At 41.7% G+C, this 19,507-nt stretch overlaps 1 protein-coding gene across 4 annotated transcripts in view; it reads left to right on the forward strand.

Moving 5' to 3' along the window:
* Positions 1-19,507, forward strand: part of PRKCD (protein kinase C delta) — a 184,301-nt gene that overhangs the window by 134,380 nt on the left and 30,414 nt on the right. For all 4 annotated transcript variants that reach the window (XM_073592511.1, XM_073592513.1, XM_073592512.1 and 1 more), the window contains exons 13-15: positions 5,606-5,697; positions 6,014-6,076; positions 9,233-9,371. In XM_073592511.1, coding sequence (XP_073448612.1) covers positions 5,606-5,697; positions 6,014-6,076; positions 9,233-9,371 — 294 coding nt within the window. The remainder of the gene's footprint in view (positions 1-5,605; positions 5,698-6,013; positions 6,077-9,232; positions 9,372-19,507) is intronic.

The following is a 19,507-nucleotide window of genomic DNA, read 5'->3' on the forward strand; positions in this document are numbered from 1 at the left end:
AGGATCGAAATCTACTATTTCCAAATGGATTCATTAAGTAATTGTTAAAGCTTATGGTTTAAAGAGGAAGATTCTACCTTTTCAAATCAAACCGCACTCCACAAGGGCTGTTAGTGCTTCGTGGGCAGTGCATCACCAAGCCTCCATGGCTCAATTCTGCAAGGCCGCAACTTGGTCTTTAGTACATTCATTTACCAGACTCTATCAGGTAGATGTAAAAAGTCATGAGGATATCGCCTTTGGGCGCAGTGTGCTGAAGGCTGCAGTATAACTCCTCTGATCTCATGGTGCCCTAATTTTGTTGCGTCTCCCTCCCTTCAGTTGGCATTGCTCTGGGACATCCCACATAGTAATTACTAAGGCTCTGTGTCCCGTGATGTACGATTAAGATAATAGGATTTTTATAACAGCTTACCAGTAAAATCCCTTTCTTTGAAGTACATCACGGGACACAGAGGTCCCTGTCTTCTTTCTGGTATGCACGTGTATTGCTTTGCTACAAAAACTGAGGTACTCCCAGCAGTGGGAGGGGTTATAAGGGAGTGGACTTCCTGTCTTGTGGTGTGCCAGTGTCCATCACCTGAAGGTGGCCTATAACCCACATAGTAATTACTATGGCTCTATGTCCCGTGATGTACTTCAAAGAAAGGGATTTTACAGGTAAGCTGTTGTTATAAAAATCCTATTTTTAAGTGAAGTGGCAGCAATTTATTTTAAAAAACAGAACCCGTTTAACAGGTGAACATGCTGAAATGTTATGCCTTTTGCACTATAATATTGTTCTACTTAACTGGGAGTATTGAAGAAAGTGTAGTGTCAGTGTGTCCTGTCCGCTGTCTAGCTTTTTGCACTGCAGTAGTGATGTAAATTTAATCAGTGCAATGCACTAGTAACAGTTATACTTTTTCTGTGTTTTGGGAAGCCGTTTAAGAAGTTATTGTTTTTCAAGCATTTTATTTTTCCCAGTTGTTTACTTTTAGACCTTGTTCTTCATATCATGGTGCCATGCAGACAGAGATGTCTGTTTTGAAATCTGTGTGTTTTTCTCCCATCTGTTTTCGAGCCCTTAATGTTTAATTTTAATAAACATTAACATGTTCAGTTTATACCAGATTTGTGCATAAAATTGGTGTTATTTTTTTTAAGGTTTAAATGTACAAAATATCCGCAAATAATATTGGCTATCGGCAGGAGAGGTGGCCGAAATATCGGTATCGTATCGGCACCGAAAAACGATATTGGTCGATCCCTATTACAGGCCTCCTCAGACCACCGTCCAGAGCACTATGTGCATTACAGGCCTCCTCAGACCACCATCAAGAGCACTATGTGCATTACAGGCTTCCTCAGACCACCCTCCAGAGCACGGTCCTCATTACAGGTCTGTCAGACCGTCGTCCCAGAGCACTGTGCATTACAGGCCTCCTCAGACGACCGTCCAGTGCACTCTGTGCGTTACAGGCCTCCTCTCAGACCACCATCCCAGAGCACTGTGTAGCATTACAGGCCTCCTCAGACCACCGTCAAGAGTGCTGTGCAGCATTACAAGCCTCCTGAGACCACCGTCCAGAGCACTATGTGCATTACAGGCTTCCTCAAACCACCCTCCAGAGCACTGTGTGCATTACAGGCCTCTCAGACCACTGTGCATTACAGGCCTCCTCAGACCACTGTTTCAGAGCACTGCATTACAGGCCTCCTCAGACCACCATCCCAGAGCACTGTGTGCATTACAGGCCTCTTCTCAGACCACTGTCCAAGAGCACTATGCAGCATTACAGGCCTCCTCTCAGACCACTGCCCAGAGCTCTGTGCAACATTACAGGTCTCCTCAGACCACTGTCCAGAGCACTGTGCAGCATTACAGACCTCCTCAGACCACTGTCCAGAACACTATGCATTACAGGCCTCCCCACTGTCAAGAGCACTGTGCAGCATTTCAGGCCTCCTCAGACCACCGTCCTGAGCACTATGTGTGTTACAGGTACATGCCTCCGCTCAGACCACCATCCAGAGCACTGTGCAGCATTACAGGCCTCGTCAGACCACCGTCCCAGAGCATTATGCAGCATTACAGGCCTCCTCTCAGACCACCATCCCGAGCACTGTGCATTACAGGCCTCCTCAGACCACCGTCCAGAGCAATGTGTAGCATTACAGGCCTCCTCAGAGCACTGTGCAGCATTACAGGCCTCAGACCATTCAGAGCGTGTAGTTTGTTTAAACCTTAACAGATTTTTGTTTTTACTCCAGGGGTATATAATGAGTTTATAAATTCTAGGGAAAAACTTAAATAATGCAGTACAATTTGCCTAAACACATGCGATTTTAGTCAACTAAATACGATTAAAACTAAAACAATTGCAGATTTAAAAAATGTGACTAAAACTAAAATGGCATTTTAGTCAAGACTTTCACTAAAACGACATTGAAATTTGATGGCAAAATTAACACTGGGTGCAGATTCAATTCAATTATTCAAAGTGTATGTATAGCAAAACGGTTATCTTAATCGTACAGTACAGTACAGGACAAAGGCTGGATATTTTTAGATCTTGGGTTATAGGCTGCTATCTTCAGGATAAAGGATACTGGCAAAACTTTTGAACACGCACCCTTAGACGTACCACTCTGTGAGACCTCTATTTTTTGTTAGTGTACTGTAGGGAACAGCCTGTAATGTTGCTTCAGACACACAATCCTGCTTGGCCGCTCTTTTCTGCATGTAATGCAATACATGTAGTTAGCCACAGGCTGCAATACATGTCCAGGGCTGTGGTCCATTCATATTGTTCCGACCCCGAAGACCCTTCCAGGGGTATGCCCACCATGACAGGCAAAACCTGGACCCATTTAGGGATCCGAGATTGTGAAAGGGAAGACTGGTTTGTCCTGTTAGCTTTATAGAAATTATGAGACTTAATATCGCTACTGCTTGAAGTACATTTGTTAGTGTCTCCTGAGTAGTATTCATTTAACTGTCAGGAAATCAGGAGTTGTGTTTTGACTTTATTCATTTGTTGAGTTTAAACTGTCACTAATTTTAAACTGTAAAAAATTCCACCATGCAAAGCTTAGTCTCAGGTGGATGTTCAGGTGTTACATCACATCACGGGTTGCTTTATTACCACCACTTCTGCCCAGAGCCCTTATAAGGTACTTTGACACTTCTCACTCCATTTTGCCTTGAGAACTTTGCTACAGAACAGCTGACACTTGAGTTGCTGTGTATCCTTCTCCAGACGTACGTACTTACTCCATGTTTGCTGCTTGATGTTTACTTCCTATCCCTGGACAAACCCCTGTCTCTCTTTTTTTTTTTTTTTCTCCTGTGTTTTGACTCTGCAGTCCAGGATCCATCCAACGCTGTGTTTTTGCATGAGGCTCTTAAGCCTAATTGTTGTCTCCTTTGAAGCAGTTCCATATGCCCAGTTTCATCTGATCAAGACTCAGTCAGATAATGCCATTGCAGTGGTTTACAATAACCATCGAGGAGGTACCAGAAGTCTTGTGGATCAAAGAGAAACAGAAATGATTCTGTCTGGCTGATCGCTGCACACATTCAGGGCATGGAATTGTCAGGTGCACTTCCTCAGTTATCAATGTCTGGACTCCTGGAGAACAGTCTCTTTACCCACAGGTGTTTCAAGACCTTTTTTCCGTGGGATCAATTAAGCTTAATATATCTTTCTTCCTCTGAAGCTCCTTCCTTGCCTGCTCCTTAAGATTGATATAGTTGGTATTCTCACTGAACTGGCTCAGGAGAATGTAGTACTCTGACCTTGTTAGACTCTTGGCAAAATCTCCTCACAGGCCGTTTGGATCTTTTCTCCCAAGGGCCGTTTTACCACCCTGCTTTTCGATTACTAGCTTTGATCATCCTTACGGCTTTCAACCACACTGTAGGATTCTCCTTTCCTGGCTGGATAGCACCCAGCAGCATCTATCCCTTTCCTCCCCAGCCTTATGGTCCCTAGCCTGCCCCTTTTATTATTTAGATTTCAGTTCTTTTAGTCATGGATACTTAGCATCACATGTGGACAATACCCGCAGACTAACATTCACCTGGTTAAAGTGATTGTAATGTCTTGTTTGTTATTTTTAACTAAAAAAAAAAAAAAAAATGTTATACTTCCCTGCTCTGTGTAATGGTTTTGCACAGAGCAGCCCAGATCCTCTGTTTCTCGGGTCCCTCTTTGGTGCTCCTGGCATCTCCCTCCTGTTGAGTGCCCCCACAGCAAGCAGCTTGCTATGGGAGCACCTGAGCCAAGCCACAGCTCCCTGTGTCCATTCAGACAGAGGGCCCTGCCCCGCCCACTCTTTCTCCTCATTGGCTGACTGACTTTGACAGCAGTGGGAGCCAATGGCGCCATGCTGCTGTCTCAGCTAATGAGGGGAGTCCTGGGCAGCCGAGACACTGCTGCAACATTGCTGGATCTAGATGGACCTCAGGTAAGTATTTGGGGGGCTGAGGGAGGCTGTTGCACACAGACATTTTTTTATCTTGATGCAAAAAATACATTAAGTTAAAAAAACCTTCTGATTTTATTACCACTTTAAGGCATCTTGATATTTGCATAGCTCCCCCCAAAAGCTAGCCCACTTTTTGCATCAGGGCTGGGGACTCTTGAAAAGGGGTACTGAGGCTCACTGTGATGTTTTCCGGAAGCACCCTGCTAGCCCTTACCATAGGCCATGATCTGCTTGCGTTGCCCAGAGACGCAATGATTACATCACTGGGTCTAAAATAATAAAATAAAAATGGAAAACTTTACTTTAAAAATGTAGTAATATTAAGAGGGAAAGGTTAGTTGTCAGAACAAGAGGTGAATGGTAATCTCCCCGTTGGGGACAGAGGGCAGTGACAACATTTTTTTAGTAGAGTGGGAAAAGTCAGAACATCTTCAAAGGTTCTGTTGATATCTTTGTCCCCTACTGGAAAGAAAAACGGAGAATACCCCTGGGACTTTATAGGCAATGGTCAGAGCCAGATAAAGAAATAAGAGGGTAAAAAGTACAAAAAGTTATTAAATATAAAATATCTAGATGTAAACATCAATAACACAATTTTGAATAAAATCAAAGAATGGTAGTAATAATGTATACAATACAGGACTGTAATCTTGAACACACGGTTGATCTTGTGGTGCAAGGCCAAACCACAAACAATTATATAGAAGATCCCAACATGTTTCAGAATATAATAAATCCCTTCTTCAGGGCTGGGTCAGATCAGACTGTATTTCCTAATGGTATAGTAACAAAATATCAACATAAGCGTATAATATACAAATTATAACAAGAGTAGTACATGGGTGATGGATAACAGCATGGTGTCATACAACTGGATAATATTTGAAAATACAACAAATTTTTTTAACAAAATTTTTTAACAAATTCAAAAGCACAACATGGTTCATTGGATATTTCCACAGTAGCCCATCGCATGTGTCCCTCACTGGGGGATAAAATCTCTAAAAAAAAAAACAAAAAAAAAAACAAAAAAAAAACAGACCTCAATATAATCAAACCATTGTCAGTGCGTAAACAGGTCTAAACTAGTAAAGGGTCTCATGCACGTGCCTTTTTCTGTGTCCCAAAACAGGAGCATCTCTTCTTTGTTATGGAGTTTCTGAATGGTGGAGATTTGATGTTCCACATACAAGACAAGGGCCGTTTTGATCTTTTCAGGGCTACGTAAGTATATGTTTCGTAGCTGAATTGAAGTAGTCCTTCTGTGTGTCTGCTATAAGCATATTTCACTACAAATTGTTACCTTGTGCTATTATCTTTAAATATGTTATTGCTGTTTGCATCATGTTATTAAATAAACCAACCCATGCTGCTGGAGGACTCGGAACTGTTGTCTTTTTGGCTTGGCTAATGATTAATTTATCATTATTCCAGACTAATAATACCCAAGACCATATAAATGTTTATGTACTCAATTACATTAATTTATCAAAGTGTATATGGATATTTATTACATCCCATGTCTTCCATCTGTCTTCAGGTTCTATGCCGCTGAAATAATCTGTGGATTACAATTCCTCCACACAAAGGGCATTATTTATAGGTAAGGCAAAATTCTAGCATAATCTCTGTGTAGTATGTAATTCTACTTATACTGATTTCACAGTTTCAATAGTTGGTAAAGGTGAAGATCCTGCTCAAAGATCTTCTACCATCAGACTGCATTGCTCATCCCTACTAAAGTCAGTGAGGAATTCTTCTGACATTTAGCACATAGGCTGTGCAACTTAGAGATGAAATGCAGATCACAACCACCTGGGACCGAAGATTCACATACATACTGGACAACTTTCCTCCACCTATCCTAAACTTGTGGGGGTATTTCTTCTTAAAGTATTTTTCTGGCTCTATATACATTGTTTAGCATCACCACTCCCAATATAAACATGGTTCATACCCAAAACTATTATTTTGATGAATATTCCTAAAGCGCTCTCTGGAACCCCACTTCTACTGTAAACAAAGTTTAATAATCAATGTTTCTTCACTTTTTCCCCAGCTGGAATCAATCTGTTCCCCTTACAGAAAGAGATATCAGTAGTAAAAATGACCAGTGCTCTCAAACTCCAAGATAACAAGTTCAGTAATTTCTCTGTAAAACCAACGTTTAGGTGTCCATCAACTTCTTTCTGTTAATCCTCTCTTGGTCCTTCCTCTGAATCCAATCTTCCTTTACAGTGATCTCAAAAAAAGAAATATAATATAGTGTAGTATGCTCAACCCACCGTGCCTTTATGCTCACTTCATCAATTAAATTTTGTGTCAATAAATAACCATTTGTTCTTCTTTATGTACCCTTACCCTTCATATACTTGGTGTATGACATACACCAAGTATATGCAGCCTAATGGTATATACAGTGGGGAATTTATGTACCGTATTTATCGGCGTATAACACGCACATTCATTTTAAGAGGGAAGTTTCAGGAAAAAACTTAAATTTTAAATAAGGAACTTTGAAGCAACATAAGGGTCAGTGCCCATCTGCAGCCTCGCTATTGCCATCAATACAGCCTGATCAATGCCCATCTGCAGCCTCATCAGTTCACATCAGCGCAGCCTCGCCATTGCCATCAACACAGCAGCCTCACCATTGCCATCAATACAGCAGCCTCACCATTGCCGACAATGTAGCAGCCTCACCATTGCCGACAATGCAGCAGCCTCACCATTGCCGACAATGCAGCAGCCTCACCATTGCCGACAATGCAGCAGCCTCACCATTGCCGACAATGCAGCAGCCTCACCATTGCCGACAATGCAGCAGCCTCACCATTGCCGACAATGCAGCAGCCTCACCATTGCCGACAATGCAGCAGCCTCACCATTGCCGACAATGCAGCAGCCTCACCATTGCCGACAATGCAGCAGCCTCACCATTGCCGACAATGCAGCAGCCTCACCATTGCCGACAATGCAGCAGCCTCACCATTGCCTTCAATGCAGCAGCCTCACCATTGCCTTCAATGCAGCAGCCTCACCATTGCCTTCAATGCAGCAGCCTCACCATTGCCTTCAATGCAGCAGCCTCACCATTGCCTTCAATGCAGCAGCCTCACCATTGCCTTCAATGCAGCAGCCTCACCATTGCCTTCAATGCAGCAGCCTCACCATTGCCTTCAATGCAGCAGCCTCACCATTGCCTTCAGTGCAGCAGCCTCACCATTGCCTTCAGTGCAGCAGCCTCACCATTGCCTTCAGTGCAGCAGCCTCACCATTGCCTTCAGTGCAGCAGCCTCACCATTGCCTTCAGTGCAGCAGCCTCACCATTGCCTTCAGTGCAGCAGCCTCACCATTGCCTTCAGTGCAGCAGCCTCAACATTGCCATCAGTGCAGCCTGATCGATGCCCATCTGCAGCCTAAAAGGGACAGGGAGGGGGCGGGACGAGCGCGGACAGATTACATACAGTGAGAATCTCCTATGATAGACGGAACAATGGTCCAATGGCGGCCCAGGAGACGGGACTTCCTATTACAGAGGCCGCCGAGTAAACAGGAGATTCTCACTGTATGTAATCTGACGGCGCTCGTCCCGCCCCCCTCCCTGTCCCATGCGAGGCAGCTAAAATTTAAGTATCGGCGTATAACACACACATGCTATTTGCACTCGATTTTCAGGGTGAAAAGGTGCATGTTATACGCCAATAATTACATTTATGGTTGATCTTCTGTCGCTATCATTTAAACTACATCTATGATAAAAAATTATAGACCCTTAATTTCTTTTGTAAGTGGGCAAACTTTCAAAATTTGCAGGGGATCAAATAATTATTTTCCCCATTGTAAAGAAGAACACTGAGGAACAATTACACATATAATTAGTTATTGACACAGAATTTTATTAATAAAGTGAGCACATAAGATTTGAGGCATGGTGGGTTGAGCATACTTCACTATTATATTTCTTTTTTTGCTATCACTGTAATGGAAGATTGGATTCAGAGAAAGCATAAAGAGAGAAATAACAGAAGCTGATGGACATATGGCACCCGATCTTCGGTTATACAGAGACATTATTGAACTTGTTATCTTGGAGTTTGAGAACGCTGGTCACTTTTATTATTCATATCTGCCATTCAAAGAGGAACACTGGAAGCTATGTCCAAAAGCATCAGGCAGAGGGCAAAAGTAAAAGTCACCAGTATTGTCTGTGATCCCCTACAGCTGAGCTTTTCCCCAGGTCTGACTTGCTGGTCCTTGTTCCGCAGTAAGTCTCTCCTTGGGGGTGGCCATCTTGTCAAAGGTAGGCTTTGCTCCTTTATGCAAGAGCCTCCAGCAATAACCATGAGCAGAATATAAGTGATATCTCCAAATCGCCATAGACTAACAGTCAAAGGCAGCAGTGCCATAGCTTTTACATTGCAGATATACAGGCTGTAGGCACAGAAGTGTCCATGGACCTATACAAACCAGGAAGCACGCTGTTATTTTTTTGGATAAATTGAAGCCTAAAGGTACATTTTCAGGTTACTGCTTGGGCACAATTAACATTTTTAAATGTTTCCTGTAACAGCGAATCTTCACTTGTTGAATGCAAGTCTACTTTAAGTATGTAGGCAAAATATATGAATACTTACAGTTGTATTTTTATAGTTTCCGTTTCTGTATATTAGCAAAATGTAAGAGGATATCAAATTATGCCATGAATATCTACTAGGCCTATGGAGGTTTGTGCAAAACTTACAGTATTTGCATTTAGGGATTTGAAATTGGACAATGTGATGTTGGATCGGGATGGACACATTAAAATTGCAGATTTTGGTATGTGCAAGGAGAACGTTTATGGAGAAAATAAAGCAAGCACTTTCTGTGGGACCCCAGATTATATTGCTCCAGAGGTAAGAGTAACAACTGTCTCAGCTGCATGTGCTTATGAAACGTGTTTATGCAACATATATTACGCAACACACATCTATGCAAACATTTGTCTATGCACCATCTGTTTATGCAAACATGCATCCATGCAGACACTTCCCCAATAGTTAGAGTATTATGGATACAGTTGGCTCAAAAGTTTGCACACCCTAGCAAAAATTAAATTTTGATATTGATAATGAAAATATAACTTATCATGGCTAAAAAAATGTCTTTTATTTAAGGATAGTGATCATATGAAGCCATTTGTTATCACAGTTGTTTGGCTCCTTTTTAAATCATAATGAAAACCGAAATCGCCCACATGGCCCTGATCAAAAGATTACATACCCTCGATTGTTTGGCCTTGGTACAGACACACAAGGTGACACAAAGATTAAAATGGGAATTAAAGTTTAATTTCCCACATCTGTGGCTTTTTAAATTGCTATTCTTGTTTGTGTATAAAAAGTCAATGAGCTGAATGCTGCCAGATCCTGCATTCCCCCACTTTGGAAACAACAGGCGCCGCCAGCTGTTGCGAGCTGGATGCGCAAAGTGGAGGAAATAAAAAAAATGGAGGACCTGATTGCCACGGCACAGAATAGACAGGACAAACATTCTAAACAACGGAGACTTTGTAATATGTATATATTGCCCGAAGAGGGGCTTACCTTATTAGGATCATAAAATTACCCCCCTCTGTCCATTGAATGCACCCAGTTTTCTGTGTGGAGCCATATTTGCTGAGAACCTCCACCCCCTCTTCCCCCAGCCTTCACCCCCCCCCTTTTCTCTCTCGCCCCCCTGCCTTTCCGACCCCTATCTTGTCTCTTCCACCCTCATCTTACCTTTAAACCCCCTACTCTATATTTTCCTTCTAGTTTTAGTTATAAGAAAAATAGCTACGGGTTTGAGCGGCCTACGGTAACATTCCAATGATGATATTTAGATTTACCAGCTTCATGGGTCAGCAGACGAAGTCTATTAGAAATACCAGTTGTTTTTATCAATGTGGTTTTCATATGATATCGCTAGGCATATTTTTCTTGTTGGATACTTCACATATTTGAGACTCAGAAATGCTCAAGTATGTATGATTTCAGTGTAATTTTTTAAATTTTTTTGGGCTCTGCCCCCCCCCCCCCCTCACTGAGCAGGCTAGATACTGAGCCATGGGGAGCAGAAAAGAACTGTCAAAAGACCTGTGTAACAAAGTAATGGAACTTTATAAAGATGGAAAAGGATATAAAAAGATATCCAAAGCCTTGAATATGCCAGTCAGTACTGTTCAGTCACTTATTAAGAAGTGGAAAATTCAGGATCTCTTGATACCAAGCCATGGTCTGGTAGACCAAGAAAGATTGCAGCCACAACTGCCAGAACCATTGTTCAGGATACAAAGAAAATCCCACAGATAACCTCAGGAGAAATACAGGCTGCTCTGGAAAAAAAGATGGTCTGGTTCTTTCAAGGTGTACAATACTTGAATGAAAATTAGCTGCATGGCCAAGTTCCCAGAAATAAGTCTTTGCTGCACCAATGCAACAAAAAAACCTGGTTACAATATGCCCGACAACACCTTCATGCCTCACAGCTTCTGGCACACTGTAATCTGGAGTGACGAAACCAAAATAGAACTTTATGGTCACATTTGGAGAGGGGTCAACAGTGGTCACCTTTACCCTATTCTAATTCAGAAATGCAATAGTGGCCTTAGATGTGTGTTTTGGATCATTGTCATGTTGGAAAAGTGCACGACAACCAAGGGCACTGAGTAATGGTAGCATCTTCTCTTTCAATATAGAGCAGTACATCTGTGAATTCATGATACCATGAATAAATGAAATGCAGCTCCCCAACACAAGCAGCACTCCTGCAGCCCCACAGAAGGACACTGCCAATACCATGTTTCACTGTCGGCACCATGCATTTTTCTTTGTACTCCTAACCTTTGAGACTCCATACAGTTTCGAAGCCATCAGTTCTAAAAACATTTATCTTGGTCTCATCACTTCAGAGTACAGAGTCCCAGTAGTCTTCTTCTTTTTCAGCATGGGCCCTGGCAAATTCTAGGCAGGCTTTTTTGGCATGGGTTTTAGGAGAGGCTTCCTTCATATATGACACCCATGCATGTAGAGCTGAACGATTCTGGCAAAAATGTGAATTACAATTTTTTTACTTAGAAAAAAGATCATGAATTTCCCGTGGCATTACACAAAAAAAAAAATCGGGCTAACTTTACTGTTTTTAGTTTTTTTTTCAATTTTTTTTATTTCTTTTAATTCATTGAAGTGTATTTTTTTCCCCAAAAATTGCGTTTTGAAAGACCGCTTACAATACCGTGTAACATAAAATATTGCAACAACCACCATTTTATTTTCTAGGCTCTCTGCTACAAAAATTTATATAGATAGATAGATATATATATATATATATATATATATATATATATATACACATACATAGATATATATATATATATATCTATCTATTAGTATCTCACAAAAGTGAGTACACCCCTCACACTTTTTATATCTTTTCATGTGACAACACTGAAGAAATTACACTTTGCTACAATGTAAAGTAGGGAGTGTACAGCTTGTATAACTGTGTAAATTTTCTGTCCCCTCAAAATAACTCAACAGACAGCCAATAATGTCTGAAAACCGCTGGCAACAAAAGTGAGTACACCCCTAAGTGAAAATGTCCAATTTGGGCCCAAAGTGTCAATATTTTGTGTGGCCACCATTATTTTCCAGCACTGCCTTAACCCTATGGGGCATGGAGTTCACCAGAGCTTCACAGGTTGCCACTGGGGTCCTCTTCCACTCATCCATAATGGCATCACAGAGCTGATGGATCTTAGAGAACTTGTACTCCTCCACCTTCCATTTGAGGATGCCCCACAGAAGCTCAATAGGGTTTAGGTCTGGAGACTGCATGCCAGTCCATCACATTTACCCTCAGCTTCTTTAGCAAGGCAGTGGTCATCTTGGAGGTGTGTTTGGGGTCGTTGTGTTGGAATACTGCCCTGTGGCCCAGTCTCCAAAGGGAGGGGGATCAGGCTCTGCTTCAGAATGTCACAGTTCATGTTGCCATTCATTGTTCCCTCAATGAACTGTAGCTTCCCAGTGCCAGCAGCACTAATGCAACCCCAGACCATAACACTCCCAGCACGATGCTTGACTGAAGGCAAGACACACTTGTCTTTGTACTCCTCACCTGGTTGCTGCCACACACACTTGACACCATCTGAACCAAATAAGTTTATCTTGGTCTCCTCAAACCACAGGACATGGTTCCAGTAATCCATGTCCGCTTGTCTTCAGCAAACTGTTTGCAGGCTTTCTTGTGCATTATCTTTAGAAGAGGCTTCCATCTGGGACAACAGCCATGCAGATCAATTTGATGTAGTGTGTGGCGTATGGTCTGAGCACTGACAGGCTGACCCCCCACCCCTTCAATCTCTGCAGCAATGCTGGTAGCACTCATACAACTATTTCAAAAAACCAACCTCTGTATATGATGCTGAGCACATGCACTCAACTTCTTTGGTCGACCATGACGAGGCCTGTTCTGAATGGAACTTGTCCTGTTAAAATGCGGTATGGTCTTGGCCACCGTGCTGCAGCTCAGTTTCAGCGTCTTCGCAATCTCCTTATAGCCTAGGCCATTTTTATGTAAAGCAACAATTCTTTTTTTCAGATCCTCAGAGAGTTCTTTGCCATGAGGTGCCATGTTGAACTTCCAGTGACCAGTATGAGAGAGTGAGGCCGATAACACCAAATTTAACACACCTGCTCCCCATTCACACCTGAGACTTTGTAACATTAAAGAGTCACATGACACCGGGGAGGGAAAATGGCTAATTGGGCCCAATTTGGAAATTTTCACTTAGGGGTGTACTAACTTATGTTGCCAGTGATTTAGACATTAATGGCTGTGTGTTGAGTTATTTTGAGGGGACAGCAAATTTACACTGTTATACAAGCTGTACACTCACTACTTTACATTGTAGCAAAGTGTCATTTCTTCAATGTTGTCACATGAAAAGATGTAATAAAACATTTACAAAAATGTGAGGTGTACCCACTTTTGTGAGATACTGTATATAGATTTTATATATATATATATATATATATATATATATATATATATATATATATATATATATACACACAGTGGGGACGGAAAGTATTCAGACCCCCTTAAATTTTTCACTCTTTGTTATATTGCAGCCATTTGCTAAAATCATTTAAGTTCATTTTTTTTCCTCATTAATGTACACACAGCACCCCATATTGACAGAAAAACACAGAATTGTTGACATTTTTGCAGATTTATTAAAAAAGAAAAACTGAAATATCACATGGTCCTAAGTATTCAGACCCTTTGCTCAGTATTTAGTAGAAGCACCCTTTTGATCTAATACAGCCATGAGTCTTTTTGGGAAAGATGCAACAAGTTTTTCACACTTGGATTTGGGGATCCTCTACCATTCCTCCTTGCAGACCCTCTCTAGTTCTGTCAGGTTGGATAGTAAAGGTTGGTGGACAGCCATTTTTAGGTCTCTCCGGAGATGCTCAATTGGGTTTAAGTCAGGGCTCTGGCTGGGCCATTCAAGAACAGTCACGGAGTTGTTGTCAAGCCACTCCTTCATTATTTTAGCTGTGTGCTTAGGGTCACTGTCTTGTTGGAAGGTAAACCTTCGGCCCAGTCTGAGATCCTGAGCACTCTGGAGAAGGTTTTCGTCCAGGATATCCCTGTACTTGGCCGCATTCAGTCGTCCTGTCCCTGCAGCTGAAAAACACCCCCACAGAATGATGCTACCACTACCGTGCTTCACTGTTGGGACTGTATTGGACAGGTGATGAGCAGTGCCTGGTTTTCTCCACACATACCGCTTAGAATTAAGGCCAAAAAGTTCTATCTTGGTCTCATCAGACCAGAGAATCTTATTTTTCACCATCTTGGAGTCCTTCAGGTGTTTTTTTAGCAAACTCCATGCGGGCTTTCACTGAGGAGAGACTTCCGTCGGGCCACTTTGCCATAAACCCCCGACTGGTGGAGGGCTGCAGTGATGGTTTACTTTCTACAACTTTCTCCCATCTCCCGACTGCATCTCTGGAGCTCAGCCACAGTGATCTTTGGGTTCTTCTTTACCTCTCTCACCAAGGCTCTTCTCCCCCGATAGCTCAGTTTGGCCAGACGGCCAGCTCTAGGAAGGGTTCTGGTCGTCCCAAACATCTTCCATTTAAGGATTATGGAGGCCACTGTGCTCTTAGGAACCTTATGTGCAGCAGAATTTTTTTTTTTGTAACCTTGGCCAGATCTGTGCCTTGCCACAATTCTGTCTCTGAGCTCTTCAGGCGGTTCCTTTGACCTCATGATTCTCATTTGCTCTGACATGCACTGTGAGCTGTAAGATCCTATATAGACAGGTGTGTGGCTTTCCTAATCAAGTCCAATCAGTATAATCAAACACAGCTGGACTCAAATGAAGGTGTAGAACCATCTCAAGGATGATCAGAAGAAATGGACAGCACCTGAGTTAAATATATGAGTGTCACAGCAAAGGGTCTGAATACTTAGGACCATGTGATATTTCAGTTTTTCTTTTTTAATAAATCTGCAAAAATGTCAACAGTTCTGTGTTTTTCTGTCAATATGGGGTGCTGTGTGTACATTAATGAGGAAAAAAAATGAACTTAAATGATTTTAGCAAATGGCTGCAATATAACAGAGTGAAAAATTTAAGGGGGTCTGAATACTTTCCATCCCCGCTGTGTGTGTGTGTGTGTGTGTGTGTGTGTGTATATATATATATATATATATATATATATATATATATATATATGTTTGGGAGGTTCTAAGTAATTTTCTAGCAAACAATACTGATTTTAACTTTGTAAGAAACAAGTGTCAGAAAAGGGTTTAGACTTTAGGTTGTTAAACTTCCCTTATGTCAGTCCGAAGTTCATTCCTTTGATCTACGAAGGAAAAGTTACAATATTTATAGTCCTCTACCAGCACAGACAATGTTGTGAAAAACTTGGCAGACTGCCCGTTTTTGTTTTTTTTTTTGTTTTTTCTTTTGACAGCTGAGTGAGCAGAGAACTCTCTATACTTGTTACATGAATGAATCGGGAAATTCTGCATAGAGATCGTGAGGGGGGTTTGAATTGAGATCACGATTTTTTAACAATTAATCATGCAGCTCTACATGCATGGCATTCCTCTGCATTGTATGCTGCATTGTGTCATTGGAAACAATCACCCCAGATTGACTTTCTACTTGCATGGTGATTTTCTACAACCCTTCTCATCAGAAGACGCCTCTGTGTGATGATTGCAGTTCCATCTTTGTTAAATTTTTGTATCACTGTTGCTACAGTATTCTGACTGATAAGTAAAGTTTTGCTAATCTTCTTGTAGCTGTTACCTTTCTTGAAAAGAAATTATTTTCTTCCTCACACCTTGTAACATTGCTCTTCCATGTGGTGCCATTGCTGAGAGCATGAAATGAGAAGGGGTTTCCTTTGTTAACCACTTCCGGACCGCCGCACGCCGATGTACGTCCAAACTTTGAAGGGGGATATAGTTGTTATGGCAGCACCTAGCTGCCATAACCCTGGAATCCCCGTTTTCGTGCGGTGGTCCGCTTTCTGATAAAAGTGGTCCCTGCGGCGGATTCGCCGCGAGATCACTTTTATCGGTGGCGGGAGAGGGGCCCCCCCCACTGCGATCCGGTGCCCTCCGCCGCTTACCGGAGCCTTCGGTAGCGGCGGAGGCGATCGCGTCCATCTCCCTCCTGTGCCTGGAGACGAGTGAGGCTAAGATGGCGCCCACTCGTCTCCATGGCACTGCTGGGCGGAAGCGACGTCAAAACGTCACTTCCGCCCACGCCTCTTAAAGGCATATTTTTTTCAATGTCATTTTTTTTAATGACTTTTGTTTTTTTTTTTTTTTTTTTTTTTGCATTTTAGTGTAAATATGAGATAAAAATAAATAAAATAATGTATAATAAATAATAAAAAAAAAACAATGTTTAAAAACCCCCCGACGAGCTCGCACGCAGAATCGAACGCATACGCGAGTAGCGCCCACATATAAAAAAGGTGGTCAAACCACACATATGAGGTATCACCGCGACCGGTAGAGCGAGAGCAATAATTCTAGCCCTAGACCTAAAAAATTTTTAAACGTTGCCCATGGAGATTTTTGAGGGTAAAAGTTTGACGCCATTCCACAAGCGGGCGCAATTTTCAAGCGTGACATGTTGGGTATCAATTTACTTGGCGTAACATTATATTTCACAATATTAAAAAAATTGGGCTAACTTTACTGTTGTCGTATTTTTTTATTAAAAAAGTAAATTTTTTCCAAAAAAAGTGCGCTTATAAGACCGCTGCGCAAATACGGTGCAAAAAAAAGTATTGCAATGACCGCCATTTTATTCTCTAGGGTGTTAGAAAAAAAAAAACATATATAATGTTTGGGGGTTCTAAGTAATTTTCTAGCAAAAAAAAAAATCTGTTTTAAACATGCAAACACCTAAAATCCAAAATGAGGCTGGTCCTTAAGTGGTTAAGTAACGCCATTTTATAATCAACTGTCTGCTGGACCCCTGTTGAATGAATAATTAGACTCATCTGTAGTTGAATTCTTGTTCATTGGAATTTTGTCTAAAATTTAGCTTTGCTCCTAAGACTTATTGGGGTGTATTCATTTTTGCAACATGGTCTTGAATGAATTTGTTAGGAAAAATACTTTTGTGTGCGCATATTAACAAATCTTGGTTTCAATCAATGGCGTGCATTTGTAGGAGTATTTTGTAGTTTAGTGTCCCACACAAAATGTTGATTCTGAAAGGAAAGTAAAGGTTTTCCGACAAATCTGTTGGGGTGTACTCATGTATGCTGAGCATTGTATATTTTTAATGGGCATTTACTGTAAGTATTTTATGTTCAGTTTCAATCTATTGTAGGTTGGCAAATGTGTAAATAAATACATTTTATATGCTTATTTTATTAATAATTGTAATAATGTAGCTGTATCTGACAATTATAATATTAACTGCATGGCACAGCAAAGAGTGCAATGTTCATTTGCACGCTGAAAGATTATTTTGTCAATGGAGCCTTCAGCCTGCATTTGATCACAATGTCATAGCTATTATCCTAAAATATTTGTTTTACAAATAAACATTTACTACAGGTTGCACACAGCATAGTGGGTTTTTTTCTAAAGGAAGAACATGGCATCTGTTTCAGACCACGTTTTTCTGATTGCATCCTTGTGTTAAGAAAAAAGGAGGGAAGGGGGTAGGTCACTTCTCTGACCTACTCCATTTAAGTCACTGCTCTTGACCCACCCCATTCAGTTCTCTGTTCAAGTTTATGCTTGAGCTATTGAGCTCTGTAAATAAGTTTCTATATGTTCGTGTAATACTGCTGACATTTTTTCCTTAGTGACTTTAATCAAGATTCTTACAGTGCTGCTTAAGCTAGCATAGCATCTATCTAAATCAGTGTATTCTCAGCAATAGCTTTAGAGGCCATATCTGGATTCCACTAGACTGAATGATTGCAGGACTAACCTAGAATATGATCTTTGGGCACTGGACTCTGCATTGTGGCACTTTCCTGAGTTAGCGTATTAGTTAGCCAAAGAGCGCTTTCCAGGACTGGAACCTTAGCACAGCCCCAGATGTGAACCTGTTTCTAAAGACTTTACTTAGTAATTAGTACCACCGTAAATAAGGGTTAAAGCGTTACCAAACCCAGTTTTCTGACCCCCCCTCCCCCCTGTATATGTGGCTTTAAAATCTAAAATATACAGTATACAAACCCAATATACATTCTCTTTTAGGACTCCTTCATGCGGGCATTAAAAAAGCTACACACAGATACGTAGAGTATAGTTTTGTACATACCTTTACGCAGCGAGTCTGTGGACCCTTACAGCTGTGCCAAGCAGAGCTAGGCAGTGTAAAAAAAGAAAAAAAAATCATAAAATCTGTGTTTACAGTCCACAGCTGTATCATAATTTACACTGCGCATGTTAACATTTGGGCTAAAATTTACATGCGTACAGCTGCCCTCCAGCCAGGCTCCTTCCCTCCAAGCCTAGGGGCCCTTTGCTTCCCATCACAGGGCCCTTTATTATGATCTTGCAGCGGGACCCTTTCACCTCGTCTGTGGCGGTCCCCCTTCTGCAGTCTTGGGTGGACCCCCATGGTGGAACACCAGGGCCCAGTTGCAAGTGCAAACTTTTAAACCCTGGTAGTTCCGCCACTGGTGTCAGTAGTTTTTTATATTTGCTATTTTTTTTTTTGTTTACAATTGTATTTATTTTTTGCTATTTTTTTTTAGCAGCCCCGTTTGGGGGAGGTATGTGTGTATGTGTGTGTCTAAAGAGACCTTTGATGTTTCACCTTTGAGATGGAAAGGAAATTCAGGAAATAACCCTCAGTCTCCATCTCTGCAGACTCAGCTGCACAGAATGAATGGTCAGGAATAGAGCTTTCTGTTCATTTACAAACTAAAGCATACTATGTTTCATGCTATGCTTACTATGCTTCATTAATGAATGGACACAGGAGGGATCAGTACTGATCACTCACTGTATTTATTCAGAAAAGGAAGTGGCTGGTATTTAACTAACCCTTCCCCGCTCTCCATCCTGACACATCCCCCACAGCAGCTGGTGGGAGAGTGGAGGCAGGAAGCCAGCTGATCTGTGTGGGGAAGGAGAGGGAAGCACAGAGGCCCAGAGGCAGCAGCAGCATATAGAGGAACCAATCCCCTCCATTTTCCTCCCTGTGCGACACCTATAGTTGCGCCCCTCTTCTTTGCAGATGACATCGCTGCCCCATAAATGAGTCTTTCGGTAGGAGATGCAAATATCAATCGTGTGTAATCAGTGGTGGCAGCACCACTGGCTACACATTTTTGAGATTTACATGTTGGCCTTAGGCAGTGGTGGCCAGCCGGATTCATGTATGCTGTATGCATGTAAATGCTAGCACAAATATTTTATGCATACAGAGAATGAGGCTCTTGTGTTGTAATTTTGCACCTTCAACAGGTGTCTATTATGCCCCACTGCTGGAGTT

Source organism: Aquarana catesbeiana, linkage group LG07 (assembly GCF_042186555.1).
Source record: "Aquarana catesbeiana isolate 2022-GZ linkage group LG07, ASM4218655v1, whole genome shotgun sequence".
Taxonomy (NCBI): domain Eukaryota; kingdom Metazoa; phylum Chordata; class Amphibia; order Anura; family Ranidae; genus Aquarana; species Aquarana catesbeiana.